At 45.7% G+C, this 20,786-nt stretch overlaps 1 protein-coding gene across 1 annotated transcript; it reads right to left on the bottom strand.

Annotated features, from left to right (window-relative positions):
* Positions 1-1,515: 1,515 nt before the first annotated feature.
* LOC308129656 (14-3-3 protein beta/alpha-1) lies at positions 1,516-20,409 on the bottom strand. The gene is made up of 7 exons (XM_080495649.1): positions 20,279-20,409; positions 15,538-15,698; positions 12,788-12,928; positions 8,816-8,939; positions 6,591-6,754; positions 5,516-5,611; positions 1,516-5,092 (listed from the first exon to the last, which is right to left on the bottom strand). The coding sequence occupies exons 2-7, from the start codon at positions 15,688-15,690 to the stop codon at positions 5,036-5,038; spliced, it is 735 nt and encodes a 244-aa protein (XP_080351775.1). The 5' UTR covers positions 15,691-15,698; positions 20,279-20,409; the 3' UTR covers positions 1,516-5,035.
* Positions 20,410-20,786: the final 377 nt, after the last annotated feature.

Here is a 20,786-nt window from a genome sequence, read left to right as displayed (position 1 = left end):
ATGTGTCGGTGTTCTCGCTACACTGCCCTCTACAGGTTCGGCTGCTCATAGCAGCTCGACCAGGCGTATATGTGCGTCCGTGTAAAACATTTTTTTATTTTTGTAAACTTAGAGGGAGGCGTCAATGAGATCTTCAAAGTTTCCTGTACTTGTCCCCAGGTTGGTGTCTGGGGACCATCGCGTCTCGTTTACAGACAGTTGTTCCACATGTCCAATTTGACCACAGGTGAAGCTGTAGGACCGTCTCACCCACGTTCTGTGGCAACGGGAGGAACCTGAGCTTCAGGCGTCGTGGCCCCTCTTTTCACATGATTATTCTAAAGCTGTGACGTAGTGAAGCACTGAATGACACCTGGATGGACGACGACGCAAGGCTTCACCTCAAAGTTACACCACAAAGCTGAAATGTCTAACCGCTGTCTCGGTACCCGAAACCAAAGATTGAGCCTGAAGCCACCTGGTGAACTGGAATCCTGACTTTCTACAACCATTCCATTCTAGTTGCCATGGCAACGAGAAGGTGACCACCACCGCATTAATGGAGCTTTTTGCTTGAATTTACCTGGCTTTTATTAAGCATCCAGGACAGGTTACTATGGCGACATACACATAAAAGTCAAAGTTTAGTTATTACTGCCGGAAAACTTTTAGAAAGTGGATTTTGCACAATATGACCCCTTTAACTTTACAGTCAAGTTTGTTTTAGCAAAAAAGTTAACTGATGAAAACCAACCCATAAGTCACTCGGCCAAGTCGACTGCAGCTTTTTAATACAAAGCTCAGGTTAACTGGTCAGCCTGCTGCCATGGCAACACACCTCAATGAAAAGTTGACCAGTGCAGTCATTTTGAAAATGCAGAATTGACGCTAAAATCTCATTCAAATTAAACGTGCCTTGTAAGAACATGCCGCTGCTCAGTTTATTTTGCAACATGAATACAAATCTCTATTTGCGTTCTAGCGGGTCACATGACCACGGTGCTTTTCTGAAGCGCCTCTACTGCACATGTTCAGTTGAGCCAATCTGAACGTTTGCTCTGTGGTGTCATGACTCCCAGTTTCATATTCTCCTGAACCTGGTACTTTTATTTTGACAGTTACTGTAATAACCTAAATTGGTGGTTTTGACAGTTACTGTAATAAAATAAAATCAACAATTTGGGTTGACAGTCATATCAATCCAGCTTCGTAGTTTTATTTTGACAGTCACCATAATAACAATGCAGCTCGGTGGTTTTATTTTGACAGTCACCGTAATAAAAATCCAGCTCGGTGGTTTTATTTTGACAGTCACCGTAATAACAATCCAGCTTGGTAGTTTTATTTTGACAGTCACCATAATAACAATGCAGCTCGGTGGTTTTATTTTGACAGTCACCGTAGTAAAAATCCAGCTCGGTGGTTTTATTTTGACAGTCACCGTAATAACAATCCAGCTTGGTGGTTTTATTTTGACAGTCACCGTAATAAAAATCCAGCTCGGTGGTTTTATTTTGACAGTCACCGTAATAACAATCCAGCTTGGTAGTTTTATTTTGACAGTCACCGTAATAACAATCCAGCTTGGTAGTTTTATTTTGACAGTCACCGTAATAACAATCCAGCTCGGTGCTCTCCCTCCTTTAACGTTTAGAGCACGTTGCACAAAAAAAACAACCAACAGCACCCCCTTGTGGCCTGGCATGCCATCTACATCCTCTACTGGTTCGTTCACATCGTTTTTCTTTTGAGGAAAGCAGATAAAAATAAAGCGCCCCCCCTAAATAACGCTGCACAGCTTCGAGGGGTCCCATAGCGCCAAATCGCATGCAGTCCGACGAGGCTAATGACAGTAATAAACAGAAAAGATGCTGATTCGGAACTGATAAAACCTTTATTTCACTTTAAATTGTCTTTTACATTTTGTCCTGTTAATAACATGTAAGGTGAAACTAGAGTTGGAATTGTTTTTTTCTGTTTTTTTTTTTAAAAGACATACACAAATCTAGTATTACGTCAATAACCAGAGAGGGGGAGGGGCAGTATCGAAGAAGGGAGGGGATCTTTTTTTTTTTCTTTTCTCATTTTTATTGGTGTCCTTAAGCTAACTCTAAATTTTCACAACCACGTGCGCGCTAAGCAATAAAATCAGTCACAGAAGCAAACTTTTTTTTTTCCGTCGTTTTTGGGTTATCTTTTTTTTTTAATTCCTTTTTCGTTATTTTAAGCAGAATACTGGTCAGTAAAAACAAAATGATTTCAGATACCAGATATACAGACAGGCTCGGTGCCACATTCACTACTGCATGGGATCTTTTTTTTCCCCCTTAGAATGCGAAGAATAACTGCCTTTTTATTTCTTTTTTTGTTCAGCTAACGAGAAAAAAGCGGCAGGGAGGTGTCTTTTTTTTTTTTTGGGGATAACCTTTTTAAACGTCAGTGCATGAAAACATTTTGTCCCCAGCAAAAAATTAAAATAAAATCAAAACATTGAGACACATGATTCTTCTACACCTACAGGGTGGAATGTTGAGATGGTTCATGACAAGGATATTGTGACACTGAGGAGGAAAAAGTCGGAAAAAGAAAGACTGAAGGGATACTGAGCAGGCGTCCTGCAGGTCTGGGCCTCGGTACGGCACTGTATGGTGGTACGGTACTGTGGTACAGTACGACGGTACTGTATGGTGGTACAGTACAGTTGTACGGTATGGTGGTACAGTTCTGTACGGTGGTACAGTACAGCTGTACGGTACTGTACGGTGGTACAGTACAGCTGTACGGTACTGTACGGTGGTACAGTACAGCTGTACGGTACTGTACGGTGGTACAGTACAGCTGTACGGTACTGTACGGTGGTACAGTACAGTGGTACGGTACGGTGGTACAGTACTGTACAGTGGTATGGTACAGTACGGTGCGGTACAGTGGTATGGTACTGTATGGTGGTACAGTACAGTTGTACGGTACGGTACGGTGGTACAGTACAGTGGTACGGTACGGTGGTGCAGTACTGTACAGTGGTATGGTACAGTACGGTGCGGTACAGTGGTATGGTACTGTATGGTGGTACAGTACGGTGGTACGGTATTGTACGTGGTACAGTACGGTTGTACGGGCAGTGTGCGGTGAACGCGACAAACTGCAAGGAGACTTTCATTTTTGCCAGTTGTAGTTTAAATAAGAGAAACTTGCCAAGACATCAGATCGGGGGGGGGGGGTACCGTTTGGTGTTCATCATGAAAAACTCCGTCTGACCCACAGGAGCTCTCCTGCAGACCGGCTGTGGTTCGGATCACAGCTTCATTGGATTTTTTGTTTAAAAACTGTTCACGTTAAACTGTTTCCTGCGTTTCATTCCTAGTTGGGATTAAAAACGAGGCTTTTTCCCTTCAGATGACCCTCATCTTGTTACTGAGCTCAGCCAATCAACTTCCTCCTTTTACATTCCCTTGTCAGGATTGACCACAGGTTCAGCCTTTCTTCCTTCCAATTGGTTTATTCTCGCAGTGGAATTGGACAAAAGCTTTTTAAAGCATTCAGGAGATGTTGTCCGGGGCGGGTGTCTGGGGGAGGGGGGGTGGAGGTCTGCAGCAGGGAAGATGGAGGCATGCACCGTCACTGGTCGATCAAACCATTCAGCAGCGAGTGGAAACTTTTTTGGGGACGTCTCTGAATCGTGAGCAGGAGGATGCGGGGGGGAGGGGCAAAAAAAAAAAAAAAAAAAGTACCCAGAAAAAGAAACAAATATTAAAACAGCAGCTGACTTGACGTTTTTGTTTGTTTGTTTGTTTGTTTCTTCTGCAAAGCGGGTGTTCACGGACAACATCGACGAACCGTTTTCCAAAAAAGACAGATTTACAGTTAAACTCTAAAAATGTTTTACAATTTTACAGTTTTCAAAAAACCCAGAAGTTTGATTTGTTATAGAAACACACAGAATAATTAATAAAAAAAAAAAATAAAAAAAAAGCAACCGCAAAAATAAAGTGGGGAGGGGAGCAGGTGAACGTGTGAAGGAGTTTCGATGCAGGGACAGTTTGACATGAGGCGGACCGGACCGGACCGGACCGGACCGGACCGTGTCGGAGGTGAAGGTGGAATGTATCTTTAATATTCTCCAAATCTTTGTGGGGGTGTCAAACGAAACGGGGGTCCAGGTGTTGGATCACACAGCTGCTTGGTGGTTGTTTTTAATTTGTCAGTGTCACAATACAGCCTTGTAGGAGGACCCTTCTGTATAAACCTCAGCAGAACAGCACTGCTGCGTCCAACACACACACGCATACACACACAGACGCGCACACACACACACACGCGCAGACACATACACACACACACGCACCCTCCCGGATCGCTCCACGCTCGGCCTTCTCTTTAGTTTTAAGTCACCAAACAACAATCTGGAGGAAAAACTAAACATCACAGTGTTTGTTGAAAATAAACGGACAGTTTAATAACCTTTTTTTTTCGTTTTTGTTTAAAGTGGAATAAAACCAGCCAGTTTTTTTTTTTTTTTTTTTGCCAGTACACTAAGAAAAGCCAAAAAGAGAAGGGATGGACGACTATATAAATGCATTAAATCACTATAGAGGGGAGGAGTGGGTGGGGTAAGAAGCGTACTGAGATGTAAGGGGAGGGGGGGGGAGGAGGAGGTGAAGAGGAGGAGAATCAATATCTTCGGTGGTCGGGGGTAAAAAACCCTCCCTGCGTGCTCAAAGACGAGTCGGAGCCGTCCGCTGGAGTGCCATGATTAAAGGGAGGGTGGAAACAAAGGGAGGAGGGGGTGATGGAGTACTCCACTCCCCCCCACACACACTCATCAGTTGATTTATTTAGTTTTTTTTTATTTTAGTTTTTTTAAATATGGGTGTTTGGAGGTCAGGTACTATTCATGCTGTAGGTTATACAGAAGGGAAGTCGGGAGGCTGGGCTTGAAAAAGTGGGACGAGGGAATGAAACGGGCTGTTTATGTGTACGAAGAGAGGAAGAGGAGGAGGAGGAAGAGAGATAAGAGGAGGAAGAGTGTGGGGATGGGTCAACAGTGAAGTGCGCTCTAGTTTTCTCCATCGCCGGTTTCACCCTCGTCGCCCTGGTTTTCTGATGTCCACAGCTGGAAGACACAGAAAAACAAAAACACGTCAGTCAACAGAAACATCCGTTCTGCAGCTCGACTTCTGTTCATTCAAAACTCAGGTTTTGGAAAGAAACTAGTGAAACATCAGTGTGAGGAAACGTGACCTAGACAGCCTCCTGCCACCAGGGGGCAGCGGAGGTCATTCTGCTTCATTGTGCGAGAAGAAAGGGAAAAAAAGCTCATATATCATATGTTGTCTGTGAAAAGCAAGAACAAAAATGTGGAAAGGATCAACTGGATCTTGTGTTTACAGCTTCAATAACCAACAACCTGACTTGTGTGCGTCAGCGCTGAGTGGTGAACATGAACGTGTGTGAGAATGTGGCTGAAGCGTGACGCGCCGGGCTCGCTCCCGGCCACAGACAGCAGGTGGCGCTGTGGCCGGGCGTGTGCACTCACGGTGAGGTTGTCCCTTAGTAGCTGCATGATCAGCGTGCTGTCTTTGTACGAGTCCTCGTTCAAGGTGTCGAGCTCGGCGATCGCCTCGTCGAAAGCCTGGCAAACATTTTAAATCCCATTAAAACAGTTTCACTGCATCATTATAACAACAATAATGACACAACCCAAGATTTAAACTTCATGTCAATACGTGGAAGCAGCAAATACACTTCATATTGTAATATTACACCTGGTGAGTCGTCTTGATGTCTGACGCCTGTTTCACTGCAACGCTGCCATCTAGTGGCAAAGTGCTGCTATGACCTTTACTTGTCAGATGAAAGCAGCTGGTTTCCTTTGCAAACGTGTTTAATTTCTTTTTATCCTGACGACTTAAAAACATGACGTGGTTCTTTGAAAGGCTCTGAAATTACTTCAAAACATTTTCCGCAGCCCGATTCTTTTCTTCCTCACGTCGCCACCGGCTGAGAACCACCGACGACACATTTCATTATTTCTCGTTTTTAAGCTGTTTAATAAGTTGGAACCTTCATGTTATCGGAGCTTTAAACTACAGTTTTAAGCGTTGAGGTGAGTTCAATAGAAATGGAGGCGGCTGAGCTTCTCTATGGAGCCGCTGGGTGGAATGAAGCTCCAACCACTATTAGACTGACTCCACCAGATGGCGCAATGAAACGTGTTTTCAAACATTTGCCCCAACAGACAGCGCCATCTAGTGGTTGATGGCCGTCACTACCACTCGCTCCCTCGCTACCTTCTGAAGACGTGTGCTCTCTGGGTTCTCATTCCAGTCCAGAACTCACACCGTCATGTATGGTACCGCTTATTTAATCACGTTTCTCCCAGGAAAGCACATTGATCAAACTTGTTTTTAAACTAGTCCATATAAATATAATGGACTTTTCCTGAATGGGTACTAAGCTTCAGCTACTTGCCAATACTAGGTACCAACATGCGTACCTATATCAAATGTACCTCGTGCTCCAGGTGAAGCTAAATCATTTTCTCGTCTTGCAAACTGGACAGGATGAAGGATTTTGTGAATAATAATAATAGTAATGGGGTGAGGACGGACCTGCTTGGCCAGGGAGCAGGCCTGCTCGGGCGAGTTGAGGATTTCGTAGTAGAAGACGGAGAAGTTGAGGGCCAGGCCCAGCCGGATGGGGTGTGTGGGCTGCATGTCCTTCTTGCTGATGTCGAAGGCTTGCTGGTAGGCCTGCTGAGAGTTCTGCACCGTGTCTGCGCCACAAACAGTCACATGGTCAACCAGGAGGAACCTCCAGACGCCACACACACACACACTCAACTTCTGTGATTGGGCAGACATTAGATGTGGGTGTGGTTATTGTGAGAAGCCAATGCACCATCTACCCCCCCCCCCCCCCCCCCCCCCCAACCCCCTTTTTCCTGAGACAAAAGGCTGGAATCAGACCCAATTCTTTGTCTGGAGACAATTTCTCTGACGACTGTTCATCCACAAGTTCTGAAGGTGTTCAGCAGCACTTCAGACGTCACAGGAGCAGAAGAAGAGCCTTTTCCTCCTCCCATGTGAGGGAGAGAAGGACTTCAGAAGCCTCATGTGGACTAATCCTCCACGGACCGTTATCGGGGTTCGAGAGCAGCTCAAATGAAAAGCTGTGATCTCAGACGAGGGGGCCGAGTCCGTGTAGCTTCGGCTCGTCTCCATGACAATCGGAGGAGGAAAGATTAATAACCTGGCAACAAACTCCACGGGTTACAATCTCCTGGCAACAGTCTGAATGAGCTGCTGGACCCATTAGCAGCAGCAGCGTAAGCAAGGGGACAGAAATAGGGGAAAAAAAAAAACAAAGGCCGGCGCCGACAGACCACTCCCCGTATGCATCGTCTGACGTTCTGTTGGGATAAAACCTACATTCGAAAACGATATTAACATACGGAAAAACAATTAACCTTCCCGTAAATATTTTTAATGTTTGACAAATTCGAACATGAATTAGTTGCATTTCCTTAACCTGCAATTGATCATTGTAACTCCTTTTATTAATCCACAATCAAATATTCACCAAGTTATAGAAAAGCCTTTTAAAGGATATTAACAGGGTCCAGCCCAGTGGTGTCCAACAAGACAGAGTAAGTTCTATTTTAATTTGAAATCAACCTACATTTCATAAACTGTTCTCGAAAGCTTGAAGAACTCCTAATTTATCCTCAAACACATAGTCCAGGAGCCAGTTTCCACCTTGATATAGAAACTGAAGTTTTTCTTTCAGAGCACAAGAGACGGGAAACTATTTTGACTAAACTAAACATTTACGACAGAAAATGACTACGATCTCAAAATGAAGCCAATGAAACCTTCTGGGACAAAAAGACAATGAAATAAGAAATAAGAAACTTGGTCGTCACAACGTCTCAGTGTCTCATTCTTTGTTTGAAAAATCACGGTTTTCTTTGATTCTTCTTGGTGGTTTGGCCGGTTTTGGCCCCCGGACCTTCTGTTGGACACCCGCTGGAGGTCATTTACATCTTTAGAGTGTCGGCAGTGTACTCATTTCTAGAAAACCTCTTTCCTTCTCTTCAGGACCTGATGTAGAGGTTTAAGTGCAGTTTTCACAACTTCCATAGATCTAAAACACGCAAGTTGTCAGACGTGGATCTTCCTTCCTGCTTTGAACACGATTAATGGCGAGAAGATGCAGAAATTCCAACATCAACATCCGCAACGTTATATAATGCAACTCCGGCCTGAACCAATCACAGCCGGCGGCTCATTTGAAAAACACGCGAATCGATTTCCGCCAGTGACGAAGGGAAGTCACGTTGGCCACATTTGAACACTGAAGGGATAAAAAACTTTAATACAGTTTTTTGCCCACACACATTGGTTTTGCTCCATCGCGGTTAGATTTTCCCTGATTGCACCAAATCAAACTCTTCAAACCAAATGAAGAGGAAAAGGTCTCCAACACGTCGAACCAACGCGTCACAACTGAAGGCTGGACGACGGCTTCCAAAGGGAATCAAGCTTCGTGGAAAACAACAAAACACAGTGAAGAAACATTTATTGTCCAAGACATGGCAAACTATTGACGTTTGTTCAAGGAGCTAAAGAGGACACCGATTAGCAGACGGGCAAACAGGAAACCCTTCTCCCGTTAACCCGAGTTCACACCCTGAGTAACAAACATAACTCTGCTCAATCGTCTTTTAATCCCTTAAGACCCGGAGCGACACGTACGCAGTTCTGCCTTCGGGACGGACCGTAGTGTCACCGTGCTGCGACGCTACCTGCCGGGGAGGCAGACTATGGACACTCACCCTTCTTTGAGTCCCCAGAGGCCACCTCCGACAGGTATCTGTAGTAGTCCCCTTTCATTTTGAGGTAGAACACCTTGCTCTCTGCCTGAGATGCGTTGGCGATGAGGAATTTGTCGAGCAGATCCTGGAACAGACAGAAGAGCAGAAGGGTTGGTGAACAGACACAAGGTGGGGGAGAGAGAGAGAGAGCCAGGACAAGACCCAGGCCAGTGAGACCAGGAGGGAAGCCCGGTCGCCAATCCATCACAGCCCAGACACTCTTCTTCCCACTTCTAGTGGACAGACCACGTCAGACTCTTATTATGACAACTCATGACAACATCACTGATGTGCAGCGCAGGACCAGCATTTCTTCCACCTGCGAGGGCCGGAAGCTTTTTTCATTTTTTTTTATTATTTCCATTGCTCTGTGCAGCTTTTCTCTTTGTTGCCATGTGAACGGGGCCTAATAAAGGTCTTTTGTCCCATGAGGGACACACCCAGTGACGTAAGCCTGCAGCAGGCCATTGGATGAGCTGGCAGACGCCACGCAGACCACAGAGGAAGAGCGTCTGCAGCGTGGGCTCGTCCTCCACTGGAGGTTAGAGTGGAGGCCAAGGGTGTCAAACATGAGGGCCGTGGGCCAACACCGGACCGTGCGAGGCTGCAGCCGGACAAGCAACCGGGGAAGTGGGAAAGGAAAATATTATACTAGTGGATGAAACGACAAGACCCGAGCCGAGATAAAAGCGAGTTACCTGGTTGTTATCAAACTAGCTTCAAAGCCCCGCTGTCACGGGGAGTTTGTAGAAACTCCCACAATGCAACAGCGACATCAGAAGGTTATTGGACATTTCACTGGTTTGCAAAAACATCCAAGCGTTTCTTGACATTTTCTCTTCGAAACATCAAAGCGAAGATTTACAATTTAAACTTAAAAGGTCACTATGGTTCTTCTGGTCTCGGTTGACGTTTTGCTCATTTAAAATGAGCCAAAACGTCAAACGGGACAGAACGAGAAGGATTAAATTCACCAGCAGGAACATTTTCTCCCTCAATCACAACCCGGGAGGAGGAAATGTGCTTCTGAAAGTGTGTTTGTCGTTCTCGTGGAGGCATCTGATCAGTGAAGGGAGGGTTTTACCCCGATCATGTGATCAGCGCCGCCGTTACCGCAGAGCTTCTCCTCACTGAGACCGGCTTTGTTTCTTCCGTCTCAATTCAAACCCGGAGCCGTGGAGAAGTCTGCTTCAGCCGGCTCAATCCAGCAACTTGCCCCACGGGTACCGAGAGGGAAACCTTAAACCTGGAACCAGGAAGCAGGAATCCACGTCCCGGGAATGACAGAGTCTGAGCCGGATTAAGAGGAACATTTTTTTGTCTTCCGATTCCGTTGTCAAGCAGTTTCATGATGAAAATAAATCATGAAGCGACAGAGGCTGGATTGGACCATTAAAGTAGAGACGGACTCGGCCCAAATGAGTCAACCACCAAAATATCCTCCATATTTGTAGTACGAGCCAATTTATATTTTCCAAAAGATAAGCCTGAGATCACTGAATTGGAATCAGTTCCATCAGAGGTAAACTTGTTTGTTTTTTTTAAATACACAAAATATCCCAAACTTACTTATTAATTTAATCATTTTTTTGTTTGAATTTGAGATTTTAGGAATTCACAGTAGAAACCCTTCATTTATAATTTGTTATCTATAAGTTAGTTAAAGGTTGTAGGTTAAATGAATAACTCAAGACATTTATAGCAGACAAAGTCGTTGTAACATGTTTAAGAAATTAAAATACGGGGTATTTGTGTGGAGAAGAACCATGGACTACGGCTGCCATGAGCAGCTTCAGCGGTCTCGGGATAGAACCAGAGCTTCCTCCCATTTACACGGCGACGGAGCCAGAATCTTCAGTCTTAAGAGCAGTTTTCAAGAGCTTTTTGTTTTCAGTGGCTCTGAGCACCAGTGTCACGTAAACGGACATCGAAAATGCATCTGAAGCTTGGTGTTGTCATTAGAAATTTAGTGCGGTACAACCCAGAGCCACATCATTATCCAGATTACTCACCTTCATGGGTTTCGATTCGTCGGTTTGCTAAAACTGGTGCGAGGGCCAAAGGTCACGGGTGTGGGGCGACATGAAAATCGGTTGAGGGACTTAAAAACGAGCCAATCAGCTCAGCACATTTTTTCTCACATTAAGTCATTATGAAAGTAGCTTTACATAACATGTCATTTTATTCTGTATATGTAGCCTTTACAGTGCAGGGTGTCGGTGTAAACACTGGTTTGACTTGAGCCCTTTTCAAAGGCGAGTCTCCCAATTGGACCATTGGTAGTTCGATTCCCTCGGGCAAAACACTGAACCTCTTGAAGGTTGATGATCGCCGTGTGTGAAAATGTATGAATGTGACCTGCAATGGAGTCCATTTACTTTGACATTCATCTTCAAATTGGCACGGGCAGAACTGCACTTAAAACATAACGATGCCGATTATGTGGAGGAAACGGGACTTTCTTTACTGCACAACACTGAACAGATAGAAACGCCCGAGTGTGTCACTGTGTGTGCTGAAGCATGTGAACACAGACATTAAACACTAAGATAAAATGGGGTATGAAAAAAAGAAAAAAACCCTGATTCTTCATAAAGCGCTCTCCCTTGAAGAGCTGATGCCCGTGACAATCTCGTGAGGGAAACTATTTCCACACACTGTTGGTACCGAGGAAGAGGAGGAGGCTGGAGTAGACAGATATTAATATAAGAGACTTGACCTGAAGAATTTCAGCTGACTGAAGAGTCTCTCACAATGACTCCACTCATTGGTTTGAGCTTTTGCGCCCAGCGAGGCCATCCGATTCACACAGTGAAGGAAAATAAGGGCCACTGTTCTGTCGGCTGGCGAGTTCTCCCCGGTCGACGTCACCGACACGCTTTTCTGTCCTGCAGATGCATCGGAGCGTCCCCCCGTCCCAGGCCCCCTGCTGCTTTAAGGACGGCTCGCCTCCACCCAGCCTCTCCTGCCTTCACTCCTTCAGCAGCACATCACTGCAGAGGCTTCCAGTTTGACCTTCAAGATATTATTAGACGTCTGCTCATGCGCTAAAAAATTGGAGCCTGTGTGACCTTGAGCGATTTCTGCCCCGCCCCCCCCCCTTCCCTCCATCAGGACCTGACAGTTGCTCGTGAGGCCTAAATCATAGCCGGGGCATTTGTAACCGTTTAAAAATGACAGACGGGGTCAATTCCTCCGACTGCTTCTTTTGAGGCCATGTTTCAGGCACAGAGCTACAATTTCTGCTCAGTGGAGTTTAAGGCCCCGTTTCCATGGCGACTTTAAGTGAAAACCTTTTTTTCCCCCCCGTTTCAGAAATGTTTCACACTCGCATGGCGACGCTCTGACTTTTTGTATTGATTACATTTAAAGAGGGTTTTTTTTTTTTTCATGGGTAAACAAAGGTACATCCAAGTTTCTTGCTTCGAATTGTGTTTAACCAAGAACCAGAAAGCGAAATGAGATCTGTGGGTGACGCTCCCACTCAAGAGGCCTTTTGCTTTTGTTTTCCAGCGTGGCTCTATTCCTGTCCTGAACGAGCGAGGCCACTCCACGTGAAAATGCACATTATGAACAAGAGCGCTCCTCACAAACACGCCTCTCTTATCACCTCTTATAGTACAAAGTGTCGTCGAGCTCACGCCGCCTCTTCGAGTAAAAAAAATAAAAAATAATAATAATGAGGCCGAGTGGGGGGGAAAACAGTAAAATGTAAGCTCTGTTTGACGGCGAGCTGCGTTATTAGCGTCTCCACAAGTTCCACCATGTGACTGTTCCTTCCTCGCCCAGGAGGAATCGGCCACAGCGAGCTTCCTTCTTCTACCGTCTTTGGTCTCCCTTCTTCTCCTGGCCCTTTCCACACCATCTCCCACTCCTTTTTCCCACCCCCTCACTCTCTGCCGGCCCGTCCCCCCCCCCCCCCCCCCTCCGTACCAACACGTCGTTGCAGATTTCTTGGAGTTCAGCCTCGATCTTCACGCGGTACTCGCGGGCCATCTGCTGTTTCTTCTCGTTCCCCTCCGTCTTCTGCTCGATGCTGGAGATGACGCGCCAGGAGGAACGGCGGGCCCCCACCTAACGCCGACAACAGAGCGGGGAGGAGAAAACATCTTACATGTATGGGTGGAGAATTGCAGCTCAAGTTATACACGTCAAGGTTCAACATCGCAAAAACAGAAAAAAATCACCACACCCATAGATTAGAATCATAAATGCGATATTTGCAGTATTATGTGTCCAAACAGAAGTCTAACCTTCAAACTACTAAAGAAAACAGAAATAGACACGAGAACTGTTCAAACCACAACTAAATGTGATTTATTAAACCAATAGGATGTTGCTGATCATGTTTATATATATTCAAAAAAATTGAAAAAAAATCACACTATGTAGCAACAGGAATCCACTAAGGCAGCCCTGTTTATGCAACATTTAATTGAAAATGTATCTTTATATGTGTTTTTATTTCAGAAGTTTTGCGTTAATGTGGCAACGGCAGAAATGCTGAAAAAGATGTAGTTCTCATAAAGTACCACTAGTGGCTGCCACTTGTTTTTGTAATGAAACCACAAACACACGCGCACAGACAAATACACACTCCCAACATTAACGGGAGAACTCGGACCTTCTCGTGGACAAATGAGCAATAGGTGGATTATTATTACAGTGCCTTGTCAAAATAAAAGTACCAAGTCCAGGAGATTATGAACAGGGAGCTATTACACCGGAGGAAACTTGGTTCCTATGTGCACAACATCTACCTACTACGGCCGTGAGGCAGGCGACGAGTAGCAGCGTCTCCGCCGTCGAGGGAGACTGAGTCTTTCCAGAAACCAATTTTCGCCTGTTTCCATGGAGACGGAGCGATTTCTGAAAGTTCCACTGTCGGAGCCACTTTCGGCGACTCTTAAGCGCCACTGTTGTGTAAACAGACAACCGAAGCTCAATGAAAGTTTGGGGTTTTAATTCAAATCGTTGCCATACGAAGGGGGCCCGCAGCAGCCTGTAAGGTATGTATGACGACATCCCATCCCAGAGTGACTTGTATGAAATCTCCTCCTACGTACATCTCGTAATGAAACAAGCCACAAAATAAACCGAGGATACTCAATGTTCACAAGCCTGGGGGGAAATTTTTTTTGAAAAAAAAAAAAAAAAAGAATCCTCAATGATACACAGAGCAGCAGTGCTGGAAAACCTGAGGCTACTCTTACATAATTTGTGCCTCAAAAGTTTGACTCTGAAATCGTCCAAAAAGCACAAATGGCCACAGCCTCTGCAATGCAACACCGAGTGAGTGATGGTTGCCAGGATGAGCTAAAGTCAGAGGGCGCCGTCCAATCCTGCAACCTGCACATTACGTACTGAGTAAATGTTTGCATTTCGAAAAAAAGAAGAAAAAAAAGGTAGTGTTTAAAAAGACGTTTTCAGCTTTCACTGCTGTGTTTAACACACTGTGACCAAATTTAAAAACAAACAAAAAAATCACAACCTCTCATACAATCCTGTTGACCTGCTCAATGTGATCGCTGATTTTAGGGACCGAGGGAAAAAACTGGAGGCGTATTTCTGTTTCATCCATTGTCAGTGAATTATTTGTGTGAAATGGTTTATTGTAGCAGATGAAGGCAGAGTAGATTTGACATAAAGAGTTAAAAACCTGTCCCAGATAGAGATTTACCTTAAAAATAGGCTGGTGTAATTCAGCATCTGACTCAAATAAAACCCCAGGCAGATTTCTCAACTGTCGAGCATGCTGATGGTGGCACGGCGTCCTGAGCAGCAGCCTTCCATTTCTCTTAACACTGTTGAGGCTCTGCTCTCTGCTCCTGTCCAAGTTATTCATGGAGTCCTAACATTGGGACTGGACGTGATGCAGACGTGTCTCACTACTGCTGGCTTCAACGCCACAGCGGAATGCTGGTTCACGATATGAATTTGATTCAGAAGATCCATCTTTAATGAGAAAACCAAGTCGTTTTATTCTTAATTATGTTGATTTAGAACAAAAAGGGATGTTTGACAAATTTGTCAACTACACAAACATTTTCCGAGCTTCGAAAAGGAAAATTCCGTCAGTATTTTCCAGATTGTGCCTGAAAACGTTGTACATATTCAAAGGCCTTTAATAAAAATCTCCCAACAACCACATCAGATTTAAATGCAGTTCTGGAGGTTAGCACTTTGGGCCCAGACAGTTGTTAAAACTAAGAGGAAGCAGATCTAGTTGAGAGTCGCTGCGTGACCTCAGGGGAGGTGAGATCAGGGTCTCTGGGTGAACGACGCTCAGCTAACCCGACTCTGGCAACAACCATTCTGTGCAGGCTGATCTAAAAAAGCCAGAGTTAAATGTGACTGATTGTTGTTCCAGTGGCAGGATCATAGCGGCTTAACAGTGTAATGGTGAAACGTGGAAGAAAAAACACTAATTACTTTAACCAGTTTGTAGTCGACTAATTGTGTGTCGAACTAATCGAAGGAACTTGCGTTTGGGAACCTTTACTGCTCCTATTTACATGTAGAATTAGAAAATCATTTGTGGAAACACTCACAATAAAAGCTGAATGTTTGGTTTGCAGTTTTATGTCAAGCAAAGTGATCCTGAAAAACAGTCTCCATCATCACTACACATTCCTGGTGGGGGGGAAAAACCAAAACCTCCAGACAGTTGACGGATGCCGTACCACGTTCTTGTAGGCGACGGAGAGCAGGTTGCGCTCCTCGTTGCTGAGCTCGATGCCCTGCTCCGTCACCGACTTCATGGCGGTCGCCATGTCGTCGTAGCGCTCGGCCTGCTCTGCCAGCTTGGCTTTCTGCACCAGGTCGTTCTTATCCATCTTTTAGGCTGCAAGAGACAGAGAGCCGAGAGAGTTAGAAGCTCGCCGCGGAGAGTCGGAACTTTACTGCAGAGGCTGCACGTGCTCCAGCTACACCAGGCATTTGGAATAAAAACATAAGGTAAGAGGCGGCAACACCAAGGGCAGAAAAACAAGTGTAAGAAACGGAGGTGTGGAAAGCTGGAGGGCCCAAGATATTAAGTACAGCATGTTACAGAACCAGGAAGGAGAAACGACGACTAGAAGCCAGTAGAAAGAGACGAGCCAGGATCACTAGAGCTGGGAGAAACACTTTGTTAAAATGTGTGTAAACACAAATTGGACCTTGGTTTAAAAAGGAAAAACAGTAGCGGTAAAATGGAAGCAAAAGGATGATTTATAAAAGATCACGTATAAAAAAAACAAAAAAGTAGCAGTGACTTAATGGCTCATCATAAAATGTCAAAAACTCAATTCCAGTGAAATGGCTGCTCCCTGTTCCTTCATCCCCGAGGGCTTTCTGCTCTCCAGATGAATCTGTTGGTCTAAGTAGGCCACAGCCTTGCCTTCATCTCTTTCACATCACATCATCAACTCCTCGGCGAGCTTTAAAGCAGGATTTCGTGCGATGCAACCTCGAAGATTGTACATTTGAATGCATTCAGAATAGCCACCCTGTCACAGTTCACGTTAAAACGCGGCCCTTCACCCACACCAGAAACCAGCCTCGCCGCAGCCAAGTGAGGCGACGGCACACAGTAGACCAGGGGTGCCCAGCCCTGGTCCTGGAGGGTCAGAGTCCTGCAGGTTTTAGTTCTCTCCCTGCTTCAGCAGACGTGAACCTGGTGATGATGTCACCACCAAGGTCATGAAAAGGCCCAATAGCGAGCCCCTCGGTGCAATCAGCTGTGCTGCAACTGGGAGGAGCTAAACCCTGCAGGACGCCGGCCCTCCAGGACAGAGTTTGGACACCCTTGCATTAGATGTTTAGGTCAGTGGCCAACCTTCCACCAGAGGGACATGACAAAATAAATTTAAAAAACCCATCTGAGTTCGTGCATCTATGAAGCTTACCTGACCTTTGACCTCCCTGTGGGAGCATGGGATGAGAAAGACGCTTCCCTATGGAAGGTAAAAGAGGTTATAGGCTACAATACCGTAAGCAGACTATTGTAAGTCCACACTACTCTTTCAACGCGAGGCATCCAGTGGGAGAAACCGAGGACTTTTCCTTTCAGTTCAACTAGCCGATTCCCTTCAAATTGGCGTCAACCAATCTTGATGCACTTATTAATTGTTATCAAAGGAAAGAAGCAAATAAGAGATGCAACAAAGAAATCAACGTGTATTAAATGTTTATGGGAAATCGCCTTATTGTTCTTTGCAGCAACTTAAAGCTCTGTTGCACCTGCAACCGTTGTTCCAGTTAGTTAAACCAGATAGTGAGTTTATTCCTCAAGCACAAAGTGAAACTAAAAGCCTTCGCACAGGAAACCGGCAGCTTCTAGAAAAACTGCAGTTGGTGTTTTGTAGCCTCGCTCACTAGTTCCCTTATCACATGGGGAGGAGACCTGGGCCGACGTACCAACACTGCGATATGAGAGGTGATTTGAGTTTAAAATGCAGCTTTGAGCAGTTATCCTGGCATCGACTGGTATTTTAAGGCTTCCTGTGGTTAATGATGGTTGCTATTTGAAGATTTAGCAGCATTTACCAGTCTTCACGAGAGTGCTAATGAAACTAATCTACACATCCTGTCTTATTCAGACATTGGCAGTGCTGGTATATGTATGAAAAGCACATAATGGAAGTTTACTTGAGCGCCACCAGATGGCATCGAAAAATCCATGGCATCTGATCAGATGTCCATTTAATGGTGGTGTATCCAGTAGCTACTATTTAGATTTATTAGGTTGTTTGAGGCTTTAATACAAGTCTTGCATTTAATTGACGTCAGATCAGTGCACAGATTCATTTTCATTTTCATGCTCAGTTTAATTGCAGATGCAAGTGAGCTGCTGATAATCACTGTTCAATCAATACTAGTGGTTCAAGCCTCACCCACAATCACTTTTCACAAGAGGGAGGATGCAAAAAGACAACCAAGAGACCGTTTCAAACTTTGATTACATGAGGCAGATACGTTTGATTGTGTAAAGCCGCAGTGAAACGCTAGAATATCCTCAATATGATTCCTGTTTGGGTGTTTTCGCCACAAAGAGAACACACATTTCGACAATTACAGAAAATGGCTTTGTAAATGCAAGTCATCCTTCATGCCAATGACAAATCTCTGTTAAATGCAATTAAACAAATGTAATGAATCTTATGTGACGTCAACAAATGGCAACGTTGCTAGATTTCTAAAATGTGTTCCATCAAACTCCGCTCATCTAACAAATGAGTAGCATCCCACTTATTCCTACACATGGATGTTGCAGCTTCAATGTTGTAGGAATTATTTTCATTTAATTGAACCTGAAGAAGCTGAAAAGACAACCTGACATGTCTAAAAACTGCCAGTTACAAATTAATTATCCAAATGAACCAGCTATCCTGATGCACCTCCTATGGCTCTGCCCAGTAATTACTAGCCTCTCAGCGGGGAGTGCACTGATGGCACGCCCAGCGCTGATTCAAGGGCTCAAAAGTAGAAATCAATTATTGGCTGATATTGAGCGAGGCTCCATTAGTTTTCCAAAACCCAAAATGGTAAGACCATTAGGCTCCAGGGTCATTATGAATTCAGAAACCCATTCTGTCCATATCAGTAAACTCAAAGGGGGGGAAAAAAACAATCCCTTAAGGGTCACAAGTGCAACACAAGGGAAGTTAAATTGCCTGAAACGGTGTCTACCCCCCCCCAACCAACAAGACCACAAAACTGTGACGAACCTTAATGTGTCATTTGTGTCCCAGCATACAGGCAAAAACAAATTTTTCTTTGGAAATGAAATGATTTAACTGGAGGCAACTTTTAACTGATATTGAAAGAACCAAAATTTAAATTAAGCTCTACCTTACGAGTAAATATTTGATCATTATTATAATAGAGTGATTGGATCACAAACAGTATTAGGGTCAGCAAAACCTTTAAAACGTGAGTTTTTAAAACGAAATGGTTTAGGAATAACCCTTGAAAGTAACACACCGAAGGCAAATCATACATATAAATGTCCTACTTCTGACGCTTCCATATAATTTCAAACCAAGAACAATGACACAAACTATTAGACTGGTTGTGTGCGTGGGACGACTGCGTCCTATTGCGCATTTTAAATATCCAACTTTATTTTACCCGTTGGTGTCATTTGTACAGTCGTGTTGTGACATTAGCATCTCGTTAGCATTTAGCACGGGGGTGGGGGGGGGGGGGGGGGGTGCCGCCGCTCCTCACGGTTCCGAGCGCATCCCCGCCCTCACATACCGGTTTAAACCGATCCGTTTCGGTCGACCCGCGCGCCGTAACATCTACTCGATTACATTTACAATCTTACGAGCTGATTTAACGCGGATCGTCCGCAACGAGAGCAGCGAAACCGGGAGACACCATCTTCAAACGGCAGAGCTGCGCGCATCCACCCACGGCTTGAGGGGAGGAAAAAAAAAAAAAAAGAAAAGAAAGAAAAAAAAAAATCCACCGCCCGAGGACACCTATTTTCCATCTTTTGACGCGAACGCTTAAAAACCATCCGCATTCAAGGGGGAATGTTGAGGTTGCGGCGCTGGTGGAGGCAGTGTGCTAACAGCTACGCCCTCTTGTCGCATTCCCCTGCGGAATTTTAAGATGGAGAGATAGATTAGCGCCAGCTAGCTCCGAGCTAGCCGGACGTCACGGCGCTAGCAGTTAGCTCCGGTGGCTAACGGGACCTGACCCACTTCATCCGAGTCACGCCATGAAACGCCGCGGCAGCTCCGCGACAGAACTAAAAAAAAAAAACACATTAAAAGAATACGGGTCGCACGGGAGCCCGTGTTTGGGGGAGAAACCCCCTCCCCTCCCGTGAAATGTGGAAGATTCGAGCCCCTGCATCGCCTCAACACGCCATGACGGAGCTCGCAGGCTCGAAGACGACCCCCGCAACCTGCGCCCAATCAAGTCCGCAGCGAAAATGCGGAGAAACGTGTCCTCCGCTGCGGCATTGCCGTCCCCAGCGAAGCGGCGTGCGTTTTCAACGAGTAATGCGACATCCTCGAAGCGGCCGGGGGCTCGGCTCCCACCGCTCCCGCTAAGCTGTCAAAATGGCCAAACTTGGCTTCGCCCTCCCCTCACGCGAGCACCGCGCAACATGCATCGACGGGAGTCCGGGCCTGCCACGTTAAAACATGCACGGCCACGCCGCCAGCACACATAGAGCACGGGCAACCTCAGAGCAGACGGTTTTCGGTTGGGGTTTTGTGTGTGTGTGTTTGTGTGTGTGTGTGTGTGCGTGTCTGTGAGGGTAATTTCTCGGTTCTGTCTGGTCACATTCACGGCCTAAATCCTCGCACCCAGCCCCAAACCACAATAGGCACCTTCCGCCGCAGAGGCCCCCACCGTGGCTGCCAAAAAACACCCCGCTCGACGCGGAGACGCAACAATAATCGAGCGATGTGCTGGTCGACTCACATTCGGAGTGTACTAGGAGTCCGGTTCGGTCCGGGTTCGGTTCAGTGAACGATGAGTTTGTCCAGCCGTCCTCCGCTCGCTGCTCGGGCTATTCAGGGCAGTACCACTTCCGCCTGGTCTGACACTTCCGCTTCCTCTAAGCCCCACCCCTCCCCCCGCCAGTATCCACGGCAACCGCGCCTCGGGGTTTTCTAAGCACCTTGCAAGGGGCTTTGACGTCAGGAAGACCATGGCAACCGCTACAGGATGACGTGCGCCGGTCTCCGTGGCAACTGTCTCCACGAGGCCGCTGCCGTCGTATCTGAGTTCACCCTCGTGTCAGCTGACACAGCTCTGTGTGGGTTACACTGATTTTTTCCCCCCCTCCCTCTTTACAAGCCTTTATACTTGATAACAAGCAGGTCTGTTTCTCCCACCACACCACCTACACAGCCACTGCAACTGAAGCACGCAGCCCATCAACAGTATCTTTACAGGTGGATCTTATGCAGTTTTCACCTGTTTCAGC

This window comes from Blennius ocellaris, assembly GCF_963422515.1.
Source record: "Blennius ocellaris genome assembly, chromosome: 4".
Classification (NCBI taxonomy): Eukaryota; Metazoa; Chordata; class Actinopteri; order Blenniiformes; family Blenniidae; genus Blennius; species Blennius ocellaris.
This window is presented reverse-complemented; position numbering and strand designations above follow the sequence as displayed.